We start from the raw sequence: 16,487 nt of genomic DNA, 5'->3' as shown, positions 1-16,487 counted from the left end.
TTCCGTGTAATAAAATACTTAAATATTGTTGTATAAAAATATTATAGTAGATCATGATTAAACACCATTTAAAGTATAATTAAAGACTGAATGCACTACTTTAGACATAACAAAAAACATAAGAAATTAGTAAAGATCTTTTTGATTAATAACCAAAATAATATACTATATATGAGTTATAAGCAAGGCATAATTTGTATACCAACCAACCAACTAAACCAAACCTTAAGTCCCATCAAATGGGATCGGCTGCATGAATTCTTCTTCTCCACTCGACTCTATCTAAGGCAAAGCAGATCAAGTCATAATTTGTATATTATAAAATTTTTCATTATTTTTATTTTTTTCAAAAAAAATATTTTGATATAAGTGAAATTCATGATTTTTGATAAATTTGATTACACAAATGAGGATTTGATTTCAGGTTAAAAATACATTATTTATTATTATTATTTTTTTTATAATTTTGAAAGAAATTGTTTTTATGAGCTTTTTAAATAGGATCACATATAATGACAAAAATTTTCATCAGCCATTAACAAATCGGTTTATATTTAACTTTCAATTATTAAAATTTTCTACACATAAATTATTAAGATTAAAAATTAATTTTTCATTTAAAAAATAAATTTCTGTGTGGGACCAATTACAACCAATAGTATATATATTAATTACAACCAATACAAGCGGGACTTATTAGAAAAATTTTCCCCAAAAAGTTAGTAAAACTTGTTTTTTAATTACATTTATCCTTGAAGTGATGAAGGAATTATCAATTTGATCCTTAATTTAATTATTTGCTTAATTAATCCTTCAACTATTCATTTTTTAAATTGATACCATTAGTAACGACAACTCTCGTACAAAAAGGTCATGTGTTGTTAATCTCAAGAGCAACAAAGAAATTAAACAAAAAGAAAGTCAACAAATAATATATAGATATTAGAGTTTGATTAATGAGTATTTTAAGGGAGGGGGGTTGCCATTGAAAACGGCATCGTTTTCCCTCATTAAACTGTGCAAATCGTTTTTCCTCTTTGAAGCCAAGGTGTTTTCATAGTAATGGGAAGATAATATTTAAATAATTCAAAAAATAATGCTGTAAAAATTATAATAAAGTACTTTATTTTGTTTCTCATTTCACATATTATTCATATATATTATCAATGCAATATTAACCCAAACCCAAAGAGTAATGCTATCTTTATTGTTTTAAAAAAAAAAAAAATTATATATAGTTTATCTTGTGATGTGTCACAATTACATTATTAACATACATAAATGATTAGACTTATTAAACTAATACAATAAGAATGCTATATATTATATATTAAGTACCATATATTTATATGACCTATCATTTATGCATGGCTATTATTATATAAACAAAAATTTTATACAAAATAATATAACTTATTTATAATCATTTATTAGAAATAAAATAAAAAATCTCAAAACTATTTTTTTTCAATAAAAAAAACCCACACTATGAGTCATTAGTTGCATAAATGTCATTCACTTTGTTTGATTTTGAGTTTTTTTTTTTGTTTTTTTATATTTTTGTAACTTTAATAATTTTTTTAAATATTTTAATCAGATTTATTCACTAAGATAACAAAATATGAAAAAATAAAAAATAAAAACTCAAAACCAAACAAGGTGATTGTCAATTCATTTTGTATTACTTTTTGGTATAAAAATTATGTATGTCTAGCATTTTTCTTAATGCAAAGTTAGTGTAAAAAATGAGTGGTGGTGGGGTCTCATTGAACCAATATATTGATGACACATATTATGGTAAATAAAATATGATATTGAAAATTAGTCCTCATAGTATTATTTAGAGTTATGCCATACTTACAATATTTTTCTATCATATTATCACCTTTTGTGTAATTACTGTACTAGTTTAATGAGTCATACTATTTATGTGTATTAGAAATGCAATTGTGTTACTATCTAACCAAAAAGAAAAAGAAAAAAGAAACGTAATTGTGACACATCACACGATAAACTAAAAAAATATTTTTTTTTATATATATTTTTCGACATTATTGTTTAGATTATTTAGTTAATTATCTTTCCACTAATCATAAAAATACCTTGACACAATTTAAAGAAGAAAAGCATTGTTGTCTAAATGAGAAGCACCTTACATACTTCAAAGAAGTAAAACGGTGGCGTTTTGATGATTTACTTTAATACAGCAACATCATTGTTTTTGTATTTTAAGGACATTAATTAGTATCATTTAAATTGATTGTACATTATATGTTCACATATTCACATGCAATGTGTACTTATTTTAAATTTTGTATCAAATGTCCAAAGAGCACTCCATAACAAATTATCTACACTTTTACAATTTTTTTTTTTTTTTTTTTGTCAAACGCGACAAACTCCCTAAGAACCATTATCCCCATCACCCCCTCCTCCACCGTTTCCTAAACCACCTCCACCACTCCTCCACCGTTTTGTTGATTTACTTTAAATACAACATCTTTATTTTTGTATTTTAAGGACATTAGTTAGTATTATTTAAATTGATTGTACATTGTATATTCACACATTCACATGCAATGTGTACAAGTATTTTAAATTTTGTATCAAATGTCCAAAGGGTCTCCATAACAAATTATCTACACTATTGCAATTTTTTTTTTTTCAAACGCGACAAACTCCCTAAGAACCATTATCCCCCCTCACCCACTCCACCGTTTCCTAAACCACCTTCAACTCCACCTCCACCACCACCACTGAACCACCCCTCCTTCCTCCACACTGAACCACCACCACACATCTCAAGTACCTCTCCCACCTCCAATCACCACTACCCACCCCTCTCCTCTCATACAAGCCACTGCCACCTCTAACCTCTCCTACCCGAACCACTGCCACCTCTAACCTACCTCTCCTACCCACACCACTGCCATCTCCTCCACCTCAAACCACCACCCCTCTCCTCCCTCTGCAAACCAATGCCACCTCCACCACCACCTCCCCTCATCAATCCCTCTCTTCCTCTTCCCCCAAGCCACCACCAGCTCCCAAAACCAAGGGAGTTCCATATAAATTTCTAAATCAATACTACCGAAATAAATCATTACCATGAAGTGTAATCAACCCAAAAATTCCCCAATAAACCTGTACCATACGTAGTTCAATTTTATGTATGAATCCAGGCAAAAAGAAGTTAAAGTCTGTCAATTTTCAAATTCTATTGCTTAAATGCTGATTTTGACATCCTAGCCTAGTGAATTACTGCTGTGGTATTTTGTTTCTTTTTTCAAGCAAGGATATGACCCTGCATATAGTTAAATGGCAAAGAACAGTGAAATATAACTAGCCCCAAGTAGCTGAGATTTAAACTTCTCCTGAGTTAGAGCACATCTGCTAAATATAAATTGTATTTTGGATCCTCAAGAAGAATTTTAGAACAAACAAACAAAATAAGCTAAAATAACTGATCAGACAAAATGTCACATCAAACTCTTAATCATTTCACTTTTTTTCTCACAAACATTACATTTAACTACAAAACATCAAACCATCTTCCGAAACCAACTAAAATAATCAAAAACTAAAATAACCTACTAAAATAATCAACTTCCCAAACGAGGCCAATAGATGGCCTGCATTGATGAGCTTGGAGTCCAGTTGTGTACAAACACCAAACATGTCCAAATTATACACAAATATATCTTGCTCCACAGAAATTTCAAACAATTATTTGACAAACTTTAATTTACCACCAAGTTCATAGCACTAAGTGTAAACACAATGACCTGTTAAATGGTTTTGGTTTTGGTTTTGGGTTTGGGTTTTTCAGTCCCTTTTCCCTGGAAAAAAACTAAAACAACCACCACAACCAACAATAATCATACATAATGTAAATAGCACATTACACACTACCATTCTGCCAGAAATAATGACCTCAAATTAGTTTTTTTTTTTTACCATCAAATAAATTCATTTAAAACAAAGAGAATAGGCAAGTCAAAATTGGAAGTGATTGGTACATATATGCAGGTATCCATCACAAACATGCAGAAGACAAATGTGCAACCTTGTCTTTAAGCAACTTCTGCGCACGCCAATAGACAGCGTTAGCTGTTTCTGATGTTCCCATCTGTAAAATTAATCAGAATGATTGTTAAGAAATTTAAATCTGGTAGAAGACAAGTAACTGAATAAATCATCCATTTATGTAAAAGAGGCCCACAACTCAAGGTGGTCATACCAAATATTATTTTCAACGAGAAAACACAAAAAATTCTATAGTAAAACCTTCATTTGTCTACAGACAAATTCGAGACCATGAACCTTTTTTTAGTTTTATTTTTTCAATTTTTACTTCTGGCAGTGCCTGCAGAATGGTATGTCTGGTTTTCAAGCTAGTGTAAATATGTTTTCTAATCGTAAAATATTGTTTGAACATCATATTGTATTTTTCATGGAGTCCAGTGAATTCAAGTTTACCTTAGTCTCCATAGAATAATAACTTTTCCACAAGCTCACATCTTGTTCATAAGTTGCAAGCACAGATTCATATAATTTCCGGACTTCTAGAAGACAATCTCTATCACCAGCAGAAGCAAGGTTTGTTTCCAACTCAATGCAATTTTTATAAAGTGCAAGACCAGGACGGGGTAAAGCAAGAAATCTGCAAGCGAAACATGATAAAAGGCTCGTGACTTCAGAGTCATCTTATTATTCGCATATAAGATAATCTATAACTCAACAACTTCACAAAGTAGTACAACAAGACACATCATCTAACCATACAAAGGAACCAAAGCAAAAACAAAACAGACAAGTCCATGGATATATTAAACACCCAAGAAGACAAAAGGATTCACCATCCCTAACACCCAAGGAAACAATCTCAAAGATTTGCTTTCCATAAGAATAAAAAATAAATTATCCTCTACACCTTCAAGCACTGGCAGTTTCTCTCCACGAACTTGCCTTACTAATCAAAATGAAATGAAATAAAATAAAATATTGTTAAAATCCACCTACTCTCCACCTACTTCACCCACTTAAACCTACTCCACTAAACCTAACCCACTACACCACTACCACCTCACCTACTCCACTAAACCTAACCGACTACACCACTACCACCTCCACTTCACCTACTCCTTACCTACTACACACTCACCCTCTTCTATATATAGGAATCATGAATCATTGTAATAGATATAACATTACATCTATCAATAATATACATCAATTTATTTTACATTCATCAATTTATTTTTACATGGTATCAGAGCGAGGTTGAGAAACTAATAATTCTGCTTCACCGGCGGGCGGCAGCCTCGCCTTGGCCGCCCGCCGGACCTCTACACATACCTTCACTCCGCTGCCACAAATTCCATAACTGAACTGAACTCTTGTCAATCTCCGGCCACACCTCCTGTGGTGTCCGCTCCGCCGGTTTCAGCTACACCACACCTCCCGTCTCCCTCTCTCTTTCACACACAATCAATCACACATATTTCCAACTGTGTATGTATAGGTGACGAACTGTGTATGGCGCCCAAGGAGAAATTGGACGGCGGAGCTGTGAAGGCCACCGCCACCGCCACCGCCGCCGCGATCGGCAAAGAGGCGCATTTTAGAGGCGTACGGAAGAGGCCGTGGGGCCGCTACGCTGCCGAGATCAGAGATCCCGCGCGCAAGAGCCGCGTCTGGTTGGGGACCTTCGATACGGCGGAGGAGGCGGCCAAAGCCTACGACACCGCCGCCAGAGAGTTTCGCGGTGCTAAGGCCAAAACTAATTTTCCTCAACCGGAAGAGAATAATAATGTGAAGATCAATGAAATCAAGAAAGTGAATTGTAATCGGAGTCCGAGTGAGAGCAGTACCGTCGAGTCTTCGAGTCGCGAAGGCTTCTCTCCGGCGCGGATGGTCGATTCGTCGCCTCCGCTCGTTCTCAGTCTCTCTCACGGCTGCGGATTTACCGGATTCGGCACCACCGCCTCTAGGTTTCCGTTCCAGCAACCTCAGTTTCATGCTTCTCCGCCGATCGGAGTTTTACCTACGGCCGCGAATCAACTCTTCTATTTTGACGTGATTTTGCGGTCAGGGAGGATGAATCAGGACTTTCTTCGAGATCTCCTCTGCGACAATATTAATCTCTATCCCAGTCTTCCTCCTTGGCTCCCCTATTTACAGGACCAAAATTCCTCATGGAAGCCCTATTACAACCATATTCAAGATTTTGGCTGCAGCAATTTACAACAGTTGCACGTCTAGGAATTGCAGCAACACTGTTGAGAGCATGAGCACATTTGTAAAGATGCTTATCACGAGGCATTAAAGAAAGTATACCATGAGCAGAACCTAAAGAAGATAGCTGTCACCAAACACTTTACAGCCATTCTCTCTCTCAATTCGGAGAACAAATTTTCTCTCTCTCTTTACTTTTTCTCTCACCCACGTTGCCTCCATTTCTTTATTTTATTTTATTTTATTTTATTTTATTTATTTATTTATTAAAAAAAAAAAAAAAAACCAACACCATTGCTGTTTTTCACAACGCCGTGTGATAAAGATTTGCACACCAAACCTTCCCTTCTTTTATTCATCTGAGGGATCAACCCCAATCACACTTACAAAAAAAAAAAAAAAAAAAAACAACAACAACAACAACCACTCCCACAGTGGGATTTTTTCTTTTTCCTTCTGTACTCTACTGCAGGTCTCTTCTTCTTGCCTCCGTCCTGGGCGGTCCTTGACGGTGCTACCTCTGTGCTTCCCACTCCACTGGGCACGATTACTACTCCCTGCTCCTCCACTGCAGCATACGGCGGACCTCCAAATCGGAACATCACAGTGGCCTTCCGCTTCAGCTCCTTGTTTTCTGCCTTTAGCACACTCATCTCTGCTCGCGCATCCTTATACATGCGTTGGAGCAGAGCCAGTTGGGCGTTTAACTGCTGCACCTCATTTGTCCTACTCTGCAGCCGGTGCGACAAGTTTGTGACCGCAGTCATAGTTTCAACACAGGACTTCAATGTATACTGATTAGCTTCAATATCCGTTTGCACTGCCATTTTTTGCTCCACCGACCGCATCGGAAAGTTCAACGGAGCAAAACCAGAGGTGTTTGGTTGAGGTTCACAGGCCACCGCACCAGTTATCTCTCTTGTTGACTCGTTGAGGTCGGGAAAGAGAGTGAGCAGACCACGGGAAGAAGAGGCTATGTTCTGGGTAGCTGAACGGGAAGAAGAAGCCATGTTTTTTGGGTTGCTGAGTGTTTCAGAGAAGGGTTGGTTACAGAGAACAAAGAGGTTTCAACTGGTTTGTTATGCTTCCAAGCCTCAGACTTCGCTTTGGTTTATAAAGACAGAGACGACAATGCCGACACGCGCTCTGTCAATCACGTGCATCGCCGCGTGTCAGGCGCCCCTTTTGATGGCTCGACGCTTTCTGTCGGGCACATCTTTTGATGAAGTGGGCGCGCCTTTTGATGGCACATCTTTTTATGAATTGGGCACGCCTTTTGATGGCACGCCTTTTTATGGATTGGGCACACCTTTTGAGGGTGCGACTTTTTAAGGGTCCGACAAGACTCTGTAAACTGTCCCGACATTGATTCCGGTTAGCTCCTTCATGGGTCCGACAAGACTCTGTAAACTGTCCCGACATTGATTCCGGTTAGCTCCTTTATGGGTCCGACAAGACTCTGTAAACTGTCCCGACATTGATTCCGGTTAGTTTCTACAAGGGTCCAGCAAGACTCCGTAAACTGTCACAACAACTGTCACAGCATTATCTGCTACAACGGTCCAACATGACCCCATAAACTGTCTTCTACATCGGTCTGACACCGCCATCCAGTGTCCTCTACACCGTTATGACACCACCATACAGTGTCCTCTACAACGTTATGACACCCCCATACAGTGTCCTCTACAACGTTATGACACCACCATCCAGTGTCTTCACCAATGGTCTGACACGACCATACAGTGTCACCTATCCTCTTTTATTTTTATGTATTTTCTTATTTTGTTACTCTCTCCAAACTCAAGTTGGTTAGTTCCTATCCCCCTTGAGTTTGCGGGGGGCTGTTAAAATCCACCTACTCTCCACCTACTTCACCCACTTAAACCTACTCCACTAAACCTAACCCACTACACCACTACCACCTCACCTACTCCACTAAACCTAACCGACTACACCACTACCACCTCCACTTCACCTACTCCTTACCTACTACACACTCACCCTCTTCTATATATAGGAATCATGAATCATTGTAATAGATATAACATTACATCTATCAATAATATACATCAATTTATTTTACATTCATCAATTTATTTTTACAAATATCATAAACCCAGTGAAAATAGGCTGCAACACGTCAACAGTGCAAAATGCAGATATGACATTAATAAAGTCCATTAAACAAAATTCAATAGCCCAGGATCTAGAGAAATACCGTTTGTATGTATCCCTTGCACACTGAATTCCATCCTTCTGAAGAACAAAGTTTACAATAGCAGAAGACAAGGAAAATCCATCATCACTGCCACCATCTTTAGCTAATGAAACCAGGGAAATCTCCACCAGCTTGTCAAAATAATATCTTTGATTTGAGAAAAACTTTAGGGCCTGCAGAAAATATATGTTAATGGGCTTACACAACCAAACAATCTGTCATTTAGTTATTTGTACTATACAGGAGGAGAGGAGGACGAGAATAATAAACATGAGAGCAGGAAGATGGTACTACTAAGGACTAGGGTCAGAAGCAAATACCATGACAACTAAATGGCTTCATCCAAGCAAATGTAGTTAACAACATCAGCCTCCTAACATTTAAATTGGGTAAAGCAGTTATGGCAATAAGATCCAAAGAGCTTCCATCACTCCTTTGTTTGGAGCAGAAGAAAATTGATACTTCTTTGAGAGAAATCGAAACTTCCAAATGACAGAAGTCTCAAAGAAGCACAATGGAATCTTCAATGAAGGTATAACATCGAGATATATCCCATAGGCCAAGGCCAATTCTTCAAGGAAAATTGAGAGCAACTACGTGGTAAGATTACTAATTAAGACACTACCCACTATAACAAATCCAATGTCTGAGCTTCTGGCAGGATCATTGAAATTTGGAATCTGTTTCATCCAGATCATTGGAATCATTTCCCCAAAATATGGAGGCTTGCCATTTGGTTTAAGGTGTATAACAATGTCCTACAAATGAAGGACCAATTTTCCAATGGAAAATGTTTAAGACCCACAAAAAACATCCCACAATTTGACCCACCCTGATGTTGCATGATAGATGATAACATTTGATTGCCACACACTCAATTGTGTAGGGTCTATCTCTCTTGCCACATCATTGTGGGTGAATTGGGGATCTAGATTGTGGGTCTCTAGCACTTCTCTTTTCCAATTGAGGAGACCAACTGATATAGGGCCATATGGTTTTATTACAGGTGGGTATTCCATCCTGTAAAGGAGTTGAGGTTTCAAAAGTGGGTATGTTGGGTCGAGTCAGGTTAAATAAGAAGGCATGATCCAAATGGCTCTGGAGCTTCATCAGGGGACCCAACACTTTGTGGAACACTCTACCTCGTTTAAATGTGAGCTAAATCCTAATGCAAGGAGGATTCACCTACCTTTTTAAAGTTCCAAAATTTCCAGAGGAGAAATAATTTTTTTGTCAATTCAGTTTACAAAGGCTTGCTAATCTTTTCACATTTACCCGATGCTTTAGTAGTTAATTTTCCACTCATAGCATATTAAAACTCCAGTTCTGGGCAAATTGCAAAGGTGTTCAAGTGAGAAATATCCTGTCTCCTTCCTTTAATTAAAGATGACTCTCCCTCGGTTTTAGTACACGTGGCATAATCTATGTTGTATGTCACACAAAGCAAACAAATGTTTCCTAAGAATTAAAGATGACTCTCCCTCGGTTTTAGTATACGTGGCATAATCTATGTCGTATGTCACACAAAAACAAACAAATGTTACCTAAGAAGGACACGGATACGGACATAGGAACAGACACAGACAAGGTGATTTCAAAAAAATGGGAATATTGACACGGTGGGTACACGACAATAAAATATGTTTTTATATATTTTTATTTGTTATCTAGATTAATATTACATCCACAAACAATCAATATTAATAAAAACTAGCTCTAATTCTCTCTCTCTTTATATATATATTTAAAAAAAAAATTTAAATCAACACTTGCAGTCTATATCTTTCATACGGATAATCTATTAAGTATGTAAATCTAAGAAAAAATTAATAAACATTCAATATTCATCAAAAGCACTAAAGAAAATAGGAAAAAGACAACTTGGCATGTTCCGAAATGTCCCAAGTGTGCCCCTGAAAATAAATTAATTAAATAAGGGGACACGCCACATGCGTGTCCCCACTGTGTCTGCATGTCCCTGTCGTGTCCGTGTGTCCGACACGGATACAACACTTGTTTTGAAGTGTCGGTGTTTCATATGTTACTAATATTTATTAGAATAAACAAGCACATCAAAGCAGATAACCGTTAATTAAGCATATTTCAGAACTCTGAAAGTCATGAGGCAAAGATGCATACAATTATGATTTTGTGCGCCGGTCAATAATGGAATTAGAGAAAACCCAGTTTTGACACAAGCAAAGAGCAAAGTATGGATGCATTTGTTCATACCATAATCCACAAGCTCTCAGCTTTCCTAACGACCATTTCTTTAAGAACATTTTTCAGGAGTTCAAAGACAGGCAGTACGTCAGCTTTACTAGAACTAGATTTCTCTGTAACGCATCTCATCTCTATTGAAAGCCTCAGAACCCACAAATCCACTGCATCTGAAAGTTTTCCATTGCAGAATTTTTCTGCCAGCTTCCTAGCTTCCTCCAATCTCCCCAGTTGCAAGTAAAATGAAACATGTTGGCAAGCAAGATCTTCCGTAATGCATCCCATGCTCTCTGCCCTTTCATATACCATCAAAATGCATGAAATAGGATCCTCCGTATGATCATCAGGACTGAAGACCCCGGAACTTTGTGTTTCTCCATTTTTATAAACAATAGCATCCTTCAAAAACCTTGTATAGAGAGTAAACATAATGGCTGAAGGCAAAACTTTTATAGCCTCTTCATAAACCTGCAGGAGGCATAACATGCAAGCTGATCACCATATGGTTATATGCAAGGTTTTAAAAAGCGGCCGCAACCGTTACGTAACGCCGTTACGTAACGGTTTTGGCGGTTACCGCCACCTGTTACGGCCGCTTTTGCAGTGTGATTGAGATTCACAGGTGTGTCGGCCGTAGCGGCTGCAGTAGCGGTCGTAACGGTGCTGTAACAGCCGTAACGGCCTGTTACGCACCGTTACGTAACGGTTCCAAACTGTTTCTTCCGAAAAAACACACAAAAAAAAGGCTAAAAATGGGGGAAGAGGGATAGAGAGAAGAGAGAAGAGAGAAGAGAGAAGATAAAGAGAGAAAATGGAGGAGCAAGAGATAGAGAGAGAGAAGAGGGAAGATGAAGAACATGTTATTAATTTGTTGAAACTGTAAGACCTATGCTATTCTATTCAGCTGCTATTACTAAACCATTTTGTTTGTGTGTGTTTATCTATATATTGTTTGAAAATAATAATAATAATAATAATAAGTGTGGTCATTATCTATTTGGCTTGGTTAAAATATGTATATATATATATATATATATATTTAGCCTCTTATTTATTCTCTTACTTTTGTCATTGTTTATCTTATGTATAATAGTTAGTGATTGATTTTTTGTATAATATAAAGTCATTAATTATTAAAATAAAATGTAAAAAACTCAATTTATAGTGATTTAAAAATATGAAATATATTGCATCATACTTAAAAATTTATAAAAATTGATCAATATTTATTTTTAACCCAATAAATATGATCATGGAAAAAAAATATGTGTATCGGTAAGTTTTTTTCAAATTGTGCAAAAAAAAAAAAAATTCACGGTTCCGGTTACCGCAACCGTTACACTACGGCCTTTACACCCTGCAACCGCAACCGCGTCACCGCCACCGTTACGGCGACCGCAACCGCTTTTCAGAACCTTGGTTATATGCAACTGAGAAAAAGAAAAATATTTGACACAAAAACTTCATCGCCACTAAGCATGTTTCTCAAATATTGTTGACATTCAACAGCAGAAGACAGAAAACCCTGCTCAAAAGTAGTAGGCTAATAATACCAATATCAAAGGGGCAAAATGAAAATAGGCCTTGTGAAGCAAGGAATAGGCCTTGAAACTCATGTCATCATGTTCCATCTGAAGTGAAGCACTCAAACATTGGCCTTGTTTGGGAAGTGGCTATTTTAGAGGCTTTTTAGTTTTTTGGCTATTTTAGTAGGCTATTTTAGTTTTTGTGTTTGGGAAGATGGGATAGATTTTTATTTGAGTTGGTGTATTGAAAAATGTGTTGAAATGATGTTTGAAGTTAAAATGACTAATTTAGCCCTAATCTCGCATTTTTCAAAATAAAGACAAAGGGGCAAAAGTGTAATTTCCCTACCTGTCACTGTGACAGTGGTAGGTTCTGTCACAGTGACAGCTCTGCCGGCCTATATTTTTCTTTTTTTTTTTTTTTTTTTTTTTTTTTTGAAAATGAAGACAGAGGCTTTTTGGCTTATTTAGACAAAAGGGCTATAATAGCCTAAACTAGGCTACTTTTTTCCTTCCCAAACACCCCCATTATATAGCATCTGCTTCACACCACTACCTCAATACTGCTTCATTTTAACAATAAGTAATAGACCCGTAATTTTTTTTTCTTCATTTTTTTATTGACGGAATGAACTCCATCCCTATTATTTTACCCTCTCCACATCTAAAGCAAATGTTCAGTTTCACTCTCTTGCATGCAATATGATTGTTCAGGGGGTCTCCGAAATTATAGTAACGACTATAAACAAGCATTCCTGGCTTATAAACTTTTTGATTAGACAAAACATCTTGATTAGAGAAGTTTAATGCCACGTCATCCTTCTTAACCTATTACATTTACATGCAATGCATGCATGCATTGTCCTGCAGCCAAAGAAAAAAAACAAGCCAAAAAGATGTGACACATCGAGAACAACATCATACTTTGTCCTTGGAATCAAAGGATCTGGTGATTAAAGCACAAACACATCTATCAATAGTAAGACCAATCAATGTTGAACTGAATCAGCCATCTCACATGATATTATACCTGAATTGCTTTCTCTGATTGAGAGGGCATGATTTCTTTACCCATCTCCTGTGTGCTTTTAGAATCAGTTGTCTCGAGTCTTGCAAGCCAGTCCCAATATTCTGGTTCTTTTGAAAAATCTCTTTTCATGTCAGCTAGTATCTCATTTAGCATTTCTTCTGAATGAGCTAAGTCAGTTGCTTCCAGTATCTCAATAAATCGTGTTCTAAGGCTGAAACTAGAAGGGAGGGCTTCAACTGCACCACTATAAACAGTTCGAAGAATGCTCAAACCATGCTCCTGGAACAAATCCAATTTCTTGTTGGATTCTCCATTTTGGACATTTGATTCCTCGTCATTCTCTCTTTTCTCGTCAAGGACCATAAATAATTCTTTGTTTTCATCTCTCCATTGTTTCTCATCAGCATCTCGATGATCACGAATAAGTGATCCCTCATCTTCTCCAAGAGCAACTTTCCTTGCCTTTAACTTATTAAGGTATGTGAGTTCCATACGAAGATACTCCACCCAAAGATCCCCTGAAGTTGTGCACGATCTCAAACCGCTTTGCATGAGAGCACGGGCAGCTGCAGCATTTAAGTTGTGATCAAACTCCCAAGCCGCAGCATATATCCAGACCCCAGGCACTTTGGGATGAAATCTAATTAGCTGAGCCAGGACCTACAAAAAGTTACGAGGTAAATATTTAAAACCTAATATCCTCCAGAGAGTGGTATTGACAATAAAAACACAAATCAACCAAACCCTGTAGATACAGCCAAATCAATTTTTTTTTTTTTTGAACATCAATACATCTGAATCATTTCTAAAACCAAAAATATTCACAATACCAGTGCACAATGAACAAAAAAAGAACAAAGTCGAGTTAATTATAGGGCTATGAATTAGTTCAAATGATGCATTCAAACATAAGAAAACAAATAAATTTTGACTATTCCAATGAACAATATTTAGTCCCGGATGCAGGGTAATTCAAGGTAAGCTCCAACCATTATATTTTTACTCAAATTGAGTAGAAGTTTGAGTAAAAAGCTTCATTTGATATGAAGGACTCCAATGGACAAACTCAAATTTGGGTAAAATTGCCAAGTGAAGGAGATGGGGTCTCCTTGATTTGGGTAAAAATTTGAGTAAAACTCAATTTGGTATAAGTTTGGGCCAAGGAATGGAGGGTGTCTTGAGTGACTTCTAACCAAATTTAAATTTGATATAGGTTTGAGTCAAGGTATGAAGATGGCCCAACCCTTACCCAAATCTTGACTCAAGCTTAAACTTGAGTAAAAAGCCACTAAATTCCCCTCCAATTCTTTAGTCAAACGTGTATCAAATTGAGGCCTCATTTGAGAACAGGTTATTTTAGTAACTTTTTAGATTTTTACCTAAAATATGAGATAAAAAAAAAAAAAACTAGTATGCTTGGAATGATTTTTTGATTTTTTATAAAAAGATGTGCAAAAAGTAGAGAAAAAAGAGAAATTTTGACTTTTTGGTATAGGTTATAGGCTTTTTAGTTTTTTTAGTAACTTTTTGACTTTTAGGCTAAAACAAACACATGCCAAACGAGGCCTGAGTTTTATTAAAAATTTCACTCAAATCAAAGGAGACTCATTTCATTTACTCAAATTTCTATCCAATCGAAACTCGACACATTGGTGCTTCTTCTACCCAAAATTTCCAAATTCTCCTTACTCCAACTCCTAGGATCCACTCAAAACTTAACACTTACAATTTTACTAAAATTTGAATTTATCCATTGGATCGCTCACTTCATATTGAATGAAGCTTTTCACCCAAACTTCACCTCAATTTGAAAATAATGAAAACAGCTCACCATGGTTCAAATAAGCGTTGGATATAGACTAAGAGCATCTCCAACCGTTCACCTTTCCTTTCATCAAATTTAAGTGCTAAAAAATCACCTCCAATCCTTTAGTGGATCGTTAATCAAATCAAGGGAGAGTCATTTTTCACATTAAATTGGGAACTCATCAAATCCTTCATCAAATTTGAATTAGACGAAAATTTTAAAATATGAAGCATTGGAGATGATAACAGGGGAATTTTTTTAATAAAAATATTTTGACGAAAATGTGATGAAAGAAATGGAGTAGTTCATATCAAATCAAGTTTTTTACTCAAATTAGATGAAGGAATTGGTCAAGTGTTGGAGATGCTCTCAGTAGAGAAAGAAAAGAAAAAAAAAAAAACTATGGAAACAGCTAGTTATGTCTTCACTACCATGGTTCAAATAACAAACAAAGCATATAAAGCCTGGAAATCATATCAACACAGAGTAAACATGTTCTATTTCAAGTGCCAAAAGAATCAATTAACATATATAATCATATGTAATACACAATTATGCATATATATATATATACCTTCTTCATTCGTCCATTCTTGCGTTCCCTACAGAACTCCAGATACTGAAACCAGAGCTCAATATCGCCCTTAAACCGGTTCGTCGCGAGCCGATATATCTCCAGAATCCTCGAAACTCCAGCGAAATCGGAAACTGATTTCTTCATCTTCTTGTTCTGCTTCTTCAGCTCCCGAGCCACAGCCTTCTTGCGGAGTAGCCGGAGAGCTTCAAGCTGCTTCTCGTAGTCTATGTAGGCTATGAAGTCCTGTTTGAGAGGGCTCGGACGCTTGAGCCTGTACTCGAACTTCCTTCTCTGCTTCACAATCTCTGCAATCTCGCGTCGCGAGAAGAGTCCTCGGCACTCGAGGTCGTTGAGCTCGTCCACCATGCGCTCGAGCTTGTACTGAACCACGTCCGCCATTGTTAGAGAGATAGGGAGAGAGACAGAGAGAGAGAGAGAAGACGAAGAAGAAGAGTGGTAGGGCTAGTGATATTGGATTTAGAGGTTATGTATCTAATAGGGCCAACAAAAAAAAAAAGAAAGGGCCAAGCCCATCCCAGATATTTGGGCCGGGCTTTGTTGCAAATTTACCAATGGGCGACCGCTCTACCACTGAGGAAACGGGAGATTTGAGCTGATAGAGTTCAATTCTCCATTCACTTACAGGTCAATTTTATTGACTAGATTTATTTATTTGTAAGTTATGTTTTTTTTTTAATATTTATTTTAAAATTATTAATATTTTCAAAATGTGTTGGGACAAAATAAGTATTTTAGGACTTTTTGGTGCATTAAAAAATTTTAGAGGACTTTTAGGTATTTAAGTTCTTTACATAAGATTGGCCTGTAATTTATCTTAAATTTTTTTAACAGTTTTGAAATGTATCGTT

At 36.5% G+C, this 16,487-nt stretch overlaps 2 protein-coding genes across 2 annotated transcripts; one reads left to right on the top strand and one right to left on the bottom strand.

The window, feature by feature from the left end:
- Positions 1-3,917: 3,917 nt before the first annotated feature.
- On the bottom strand, positions 3,918-16,200 carry LOC114294073 (U3 small nucleolar RNA-associated-like protein). Its single transcript, XM_028238177.2, has 6 exons — positions 15,616-16,200; positions 13,235-13,894; positions 10,691-11,146; positions 8,459-8,631; positions 4,480-4,663; positions 3,918-4,129 (listed from the first exon to the last, which is right to left on the bottom strand). Exons 1-6 carry the CDS (start codon positions 16,015-16,017, stop codon positions 4,037-4,039), a joined length of 1,968 nt encoding a protein of 655 aa, XP_028093978.2. The 5' UTR covers positions 16,018-16,200; the 3' UTR covers positions 3,918-4,036.
- Positions 5,320-6,406, top strand: LOC145798909 (ethylene-responsive transcription factor 4-like). The gene has a single exon (XM_082888266.1). It carries the CDS (start codon positions 5,539-5,541, stop codon positions 6,262-6,264), a length of 726 nt encoding a protein of 241 aa, XP_082744392.1. The 5' UTR covers positions 5,320-5,538; the 3' UTR covers positions 6,265-6,406.
- Positions 16,201-16,487: the final 287 nt, after the last annotated feature.

Source organism: Camellia sinensis, chromosome 9 (genome assembly GCF_055761805.1).
Source record: "Camellia sinensis isolate YWXY chromosome 9, ASM5576180v1, whole genome shotgun sequence".
NCBI lineage: Eukaryota > Viridiplantae > Streptophyta > Magnoliopsida > Ericales > Theaceae > Camellia > Camellia sinensis.
Note: the sequence above shows the minus strand (reverse complement) of the source record. Positions and strands in the feature narration are given on the sequence as shown.

Coding starts and splice junctions, on each gene's coding strand:
- LOC145798909 (XM_082888266.1), top strand. CDS start 5,539: ATGGCGCCCAAGGAGAAATTGGACGGCGGAGCTGTGAAGGCCACCGCC.
- LOC114294073 (XM_028238177.2), bottom strand. CDS start 16,017: ATGGCGGACGTGGTTCAGTACAAGCTCGAGCGCATGGTGGACGAGCTC. Junction 13,895..15,615: donor AGAATGGACGAATGAAGAAG/GTATATATATAT, acceptor AACTTTTTGTAG/GTCCTGGCTCAGCTAATTAG. Junction 11,147..13,234: donor AATCAGAGAAAGCAATTCAG/GTATAATATCAT, acceptor TGCCTCCTGCAG/GTTTATGAAGAGGCTATAAA.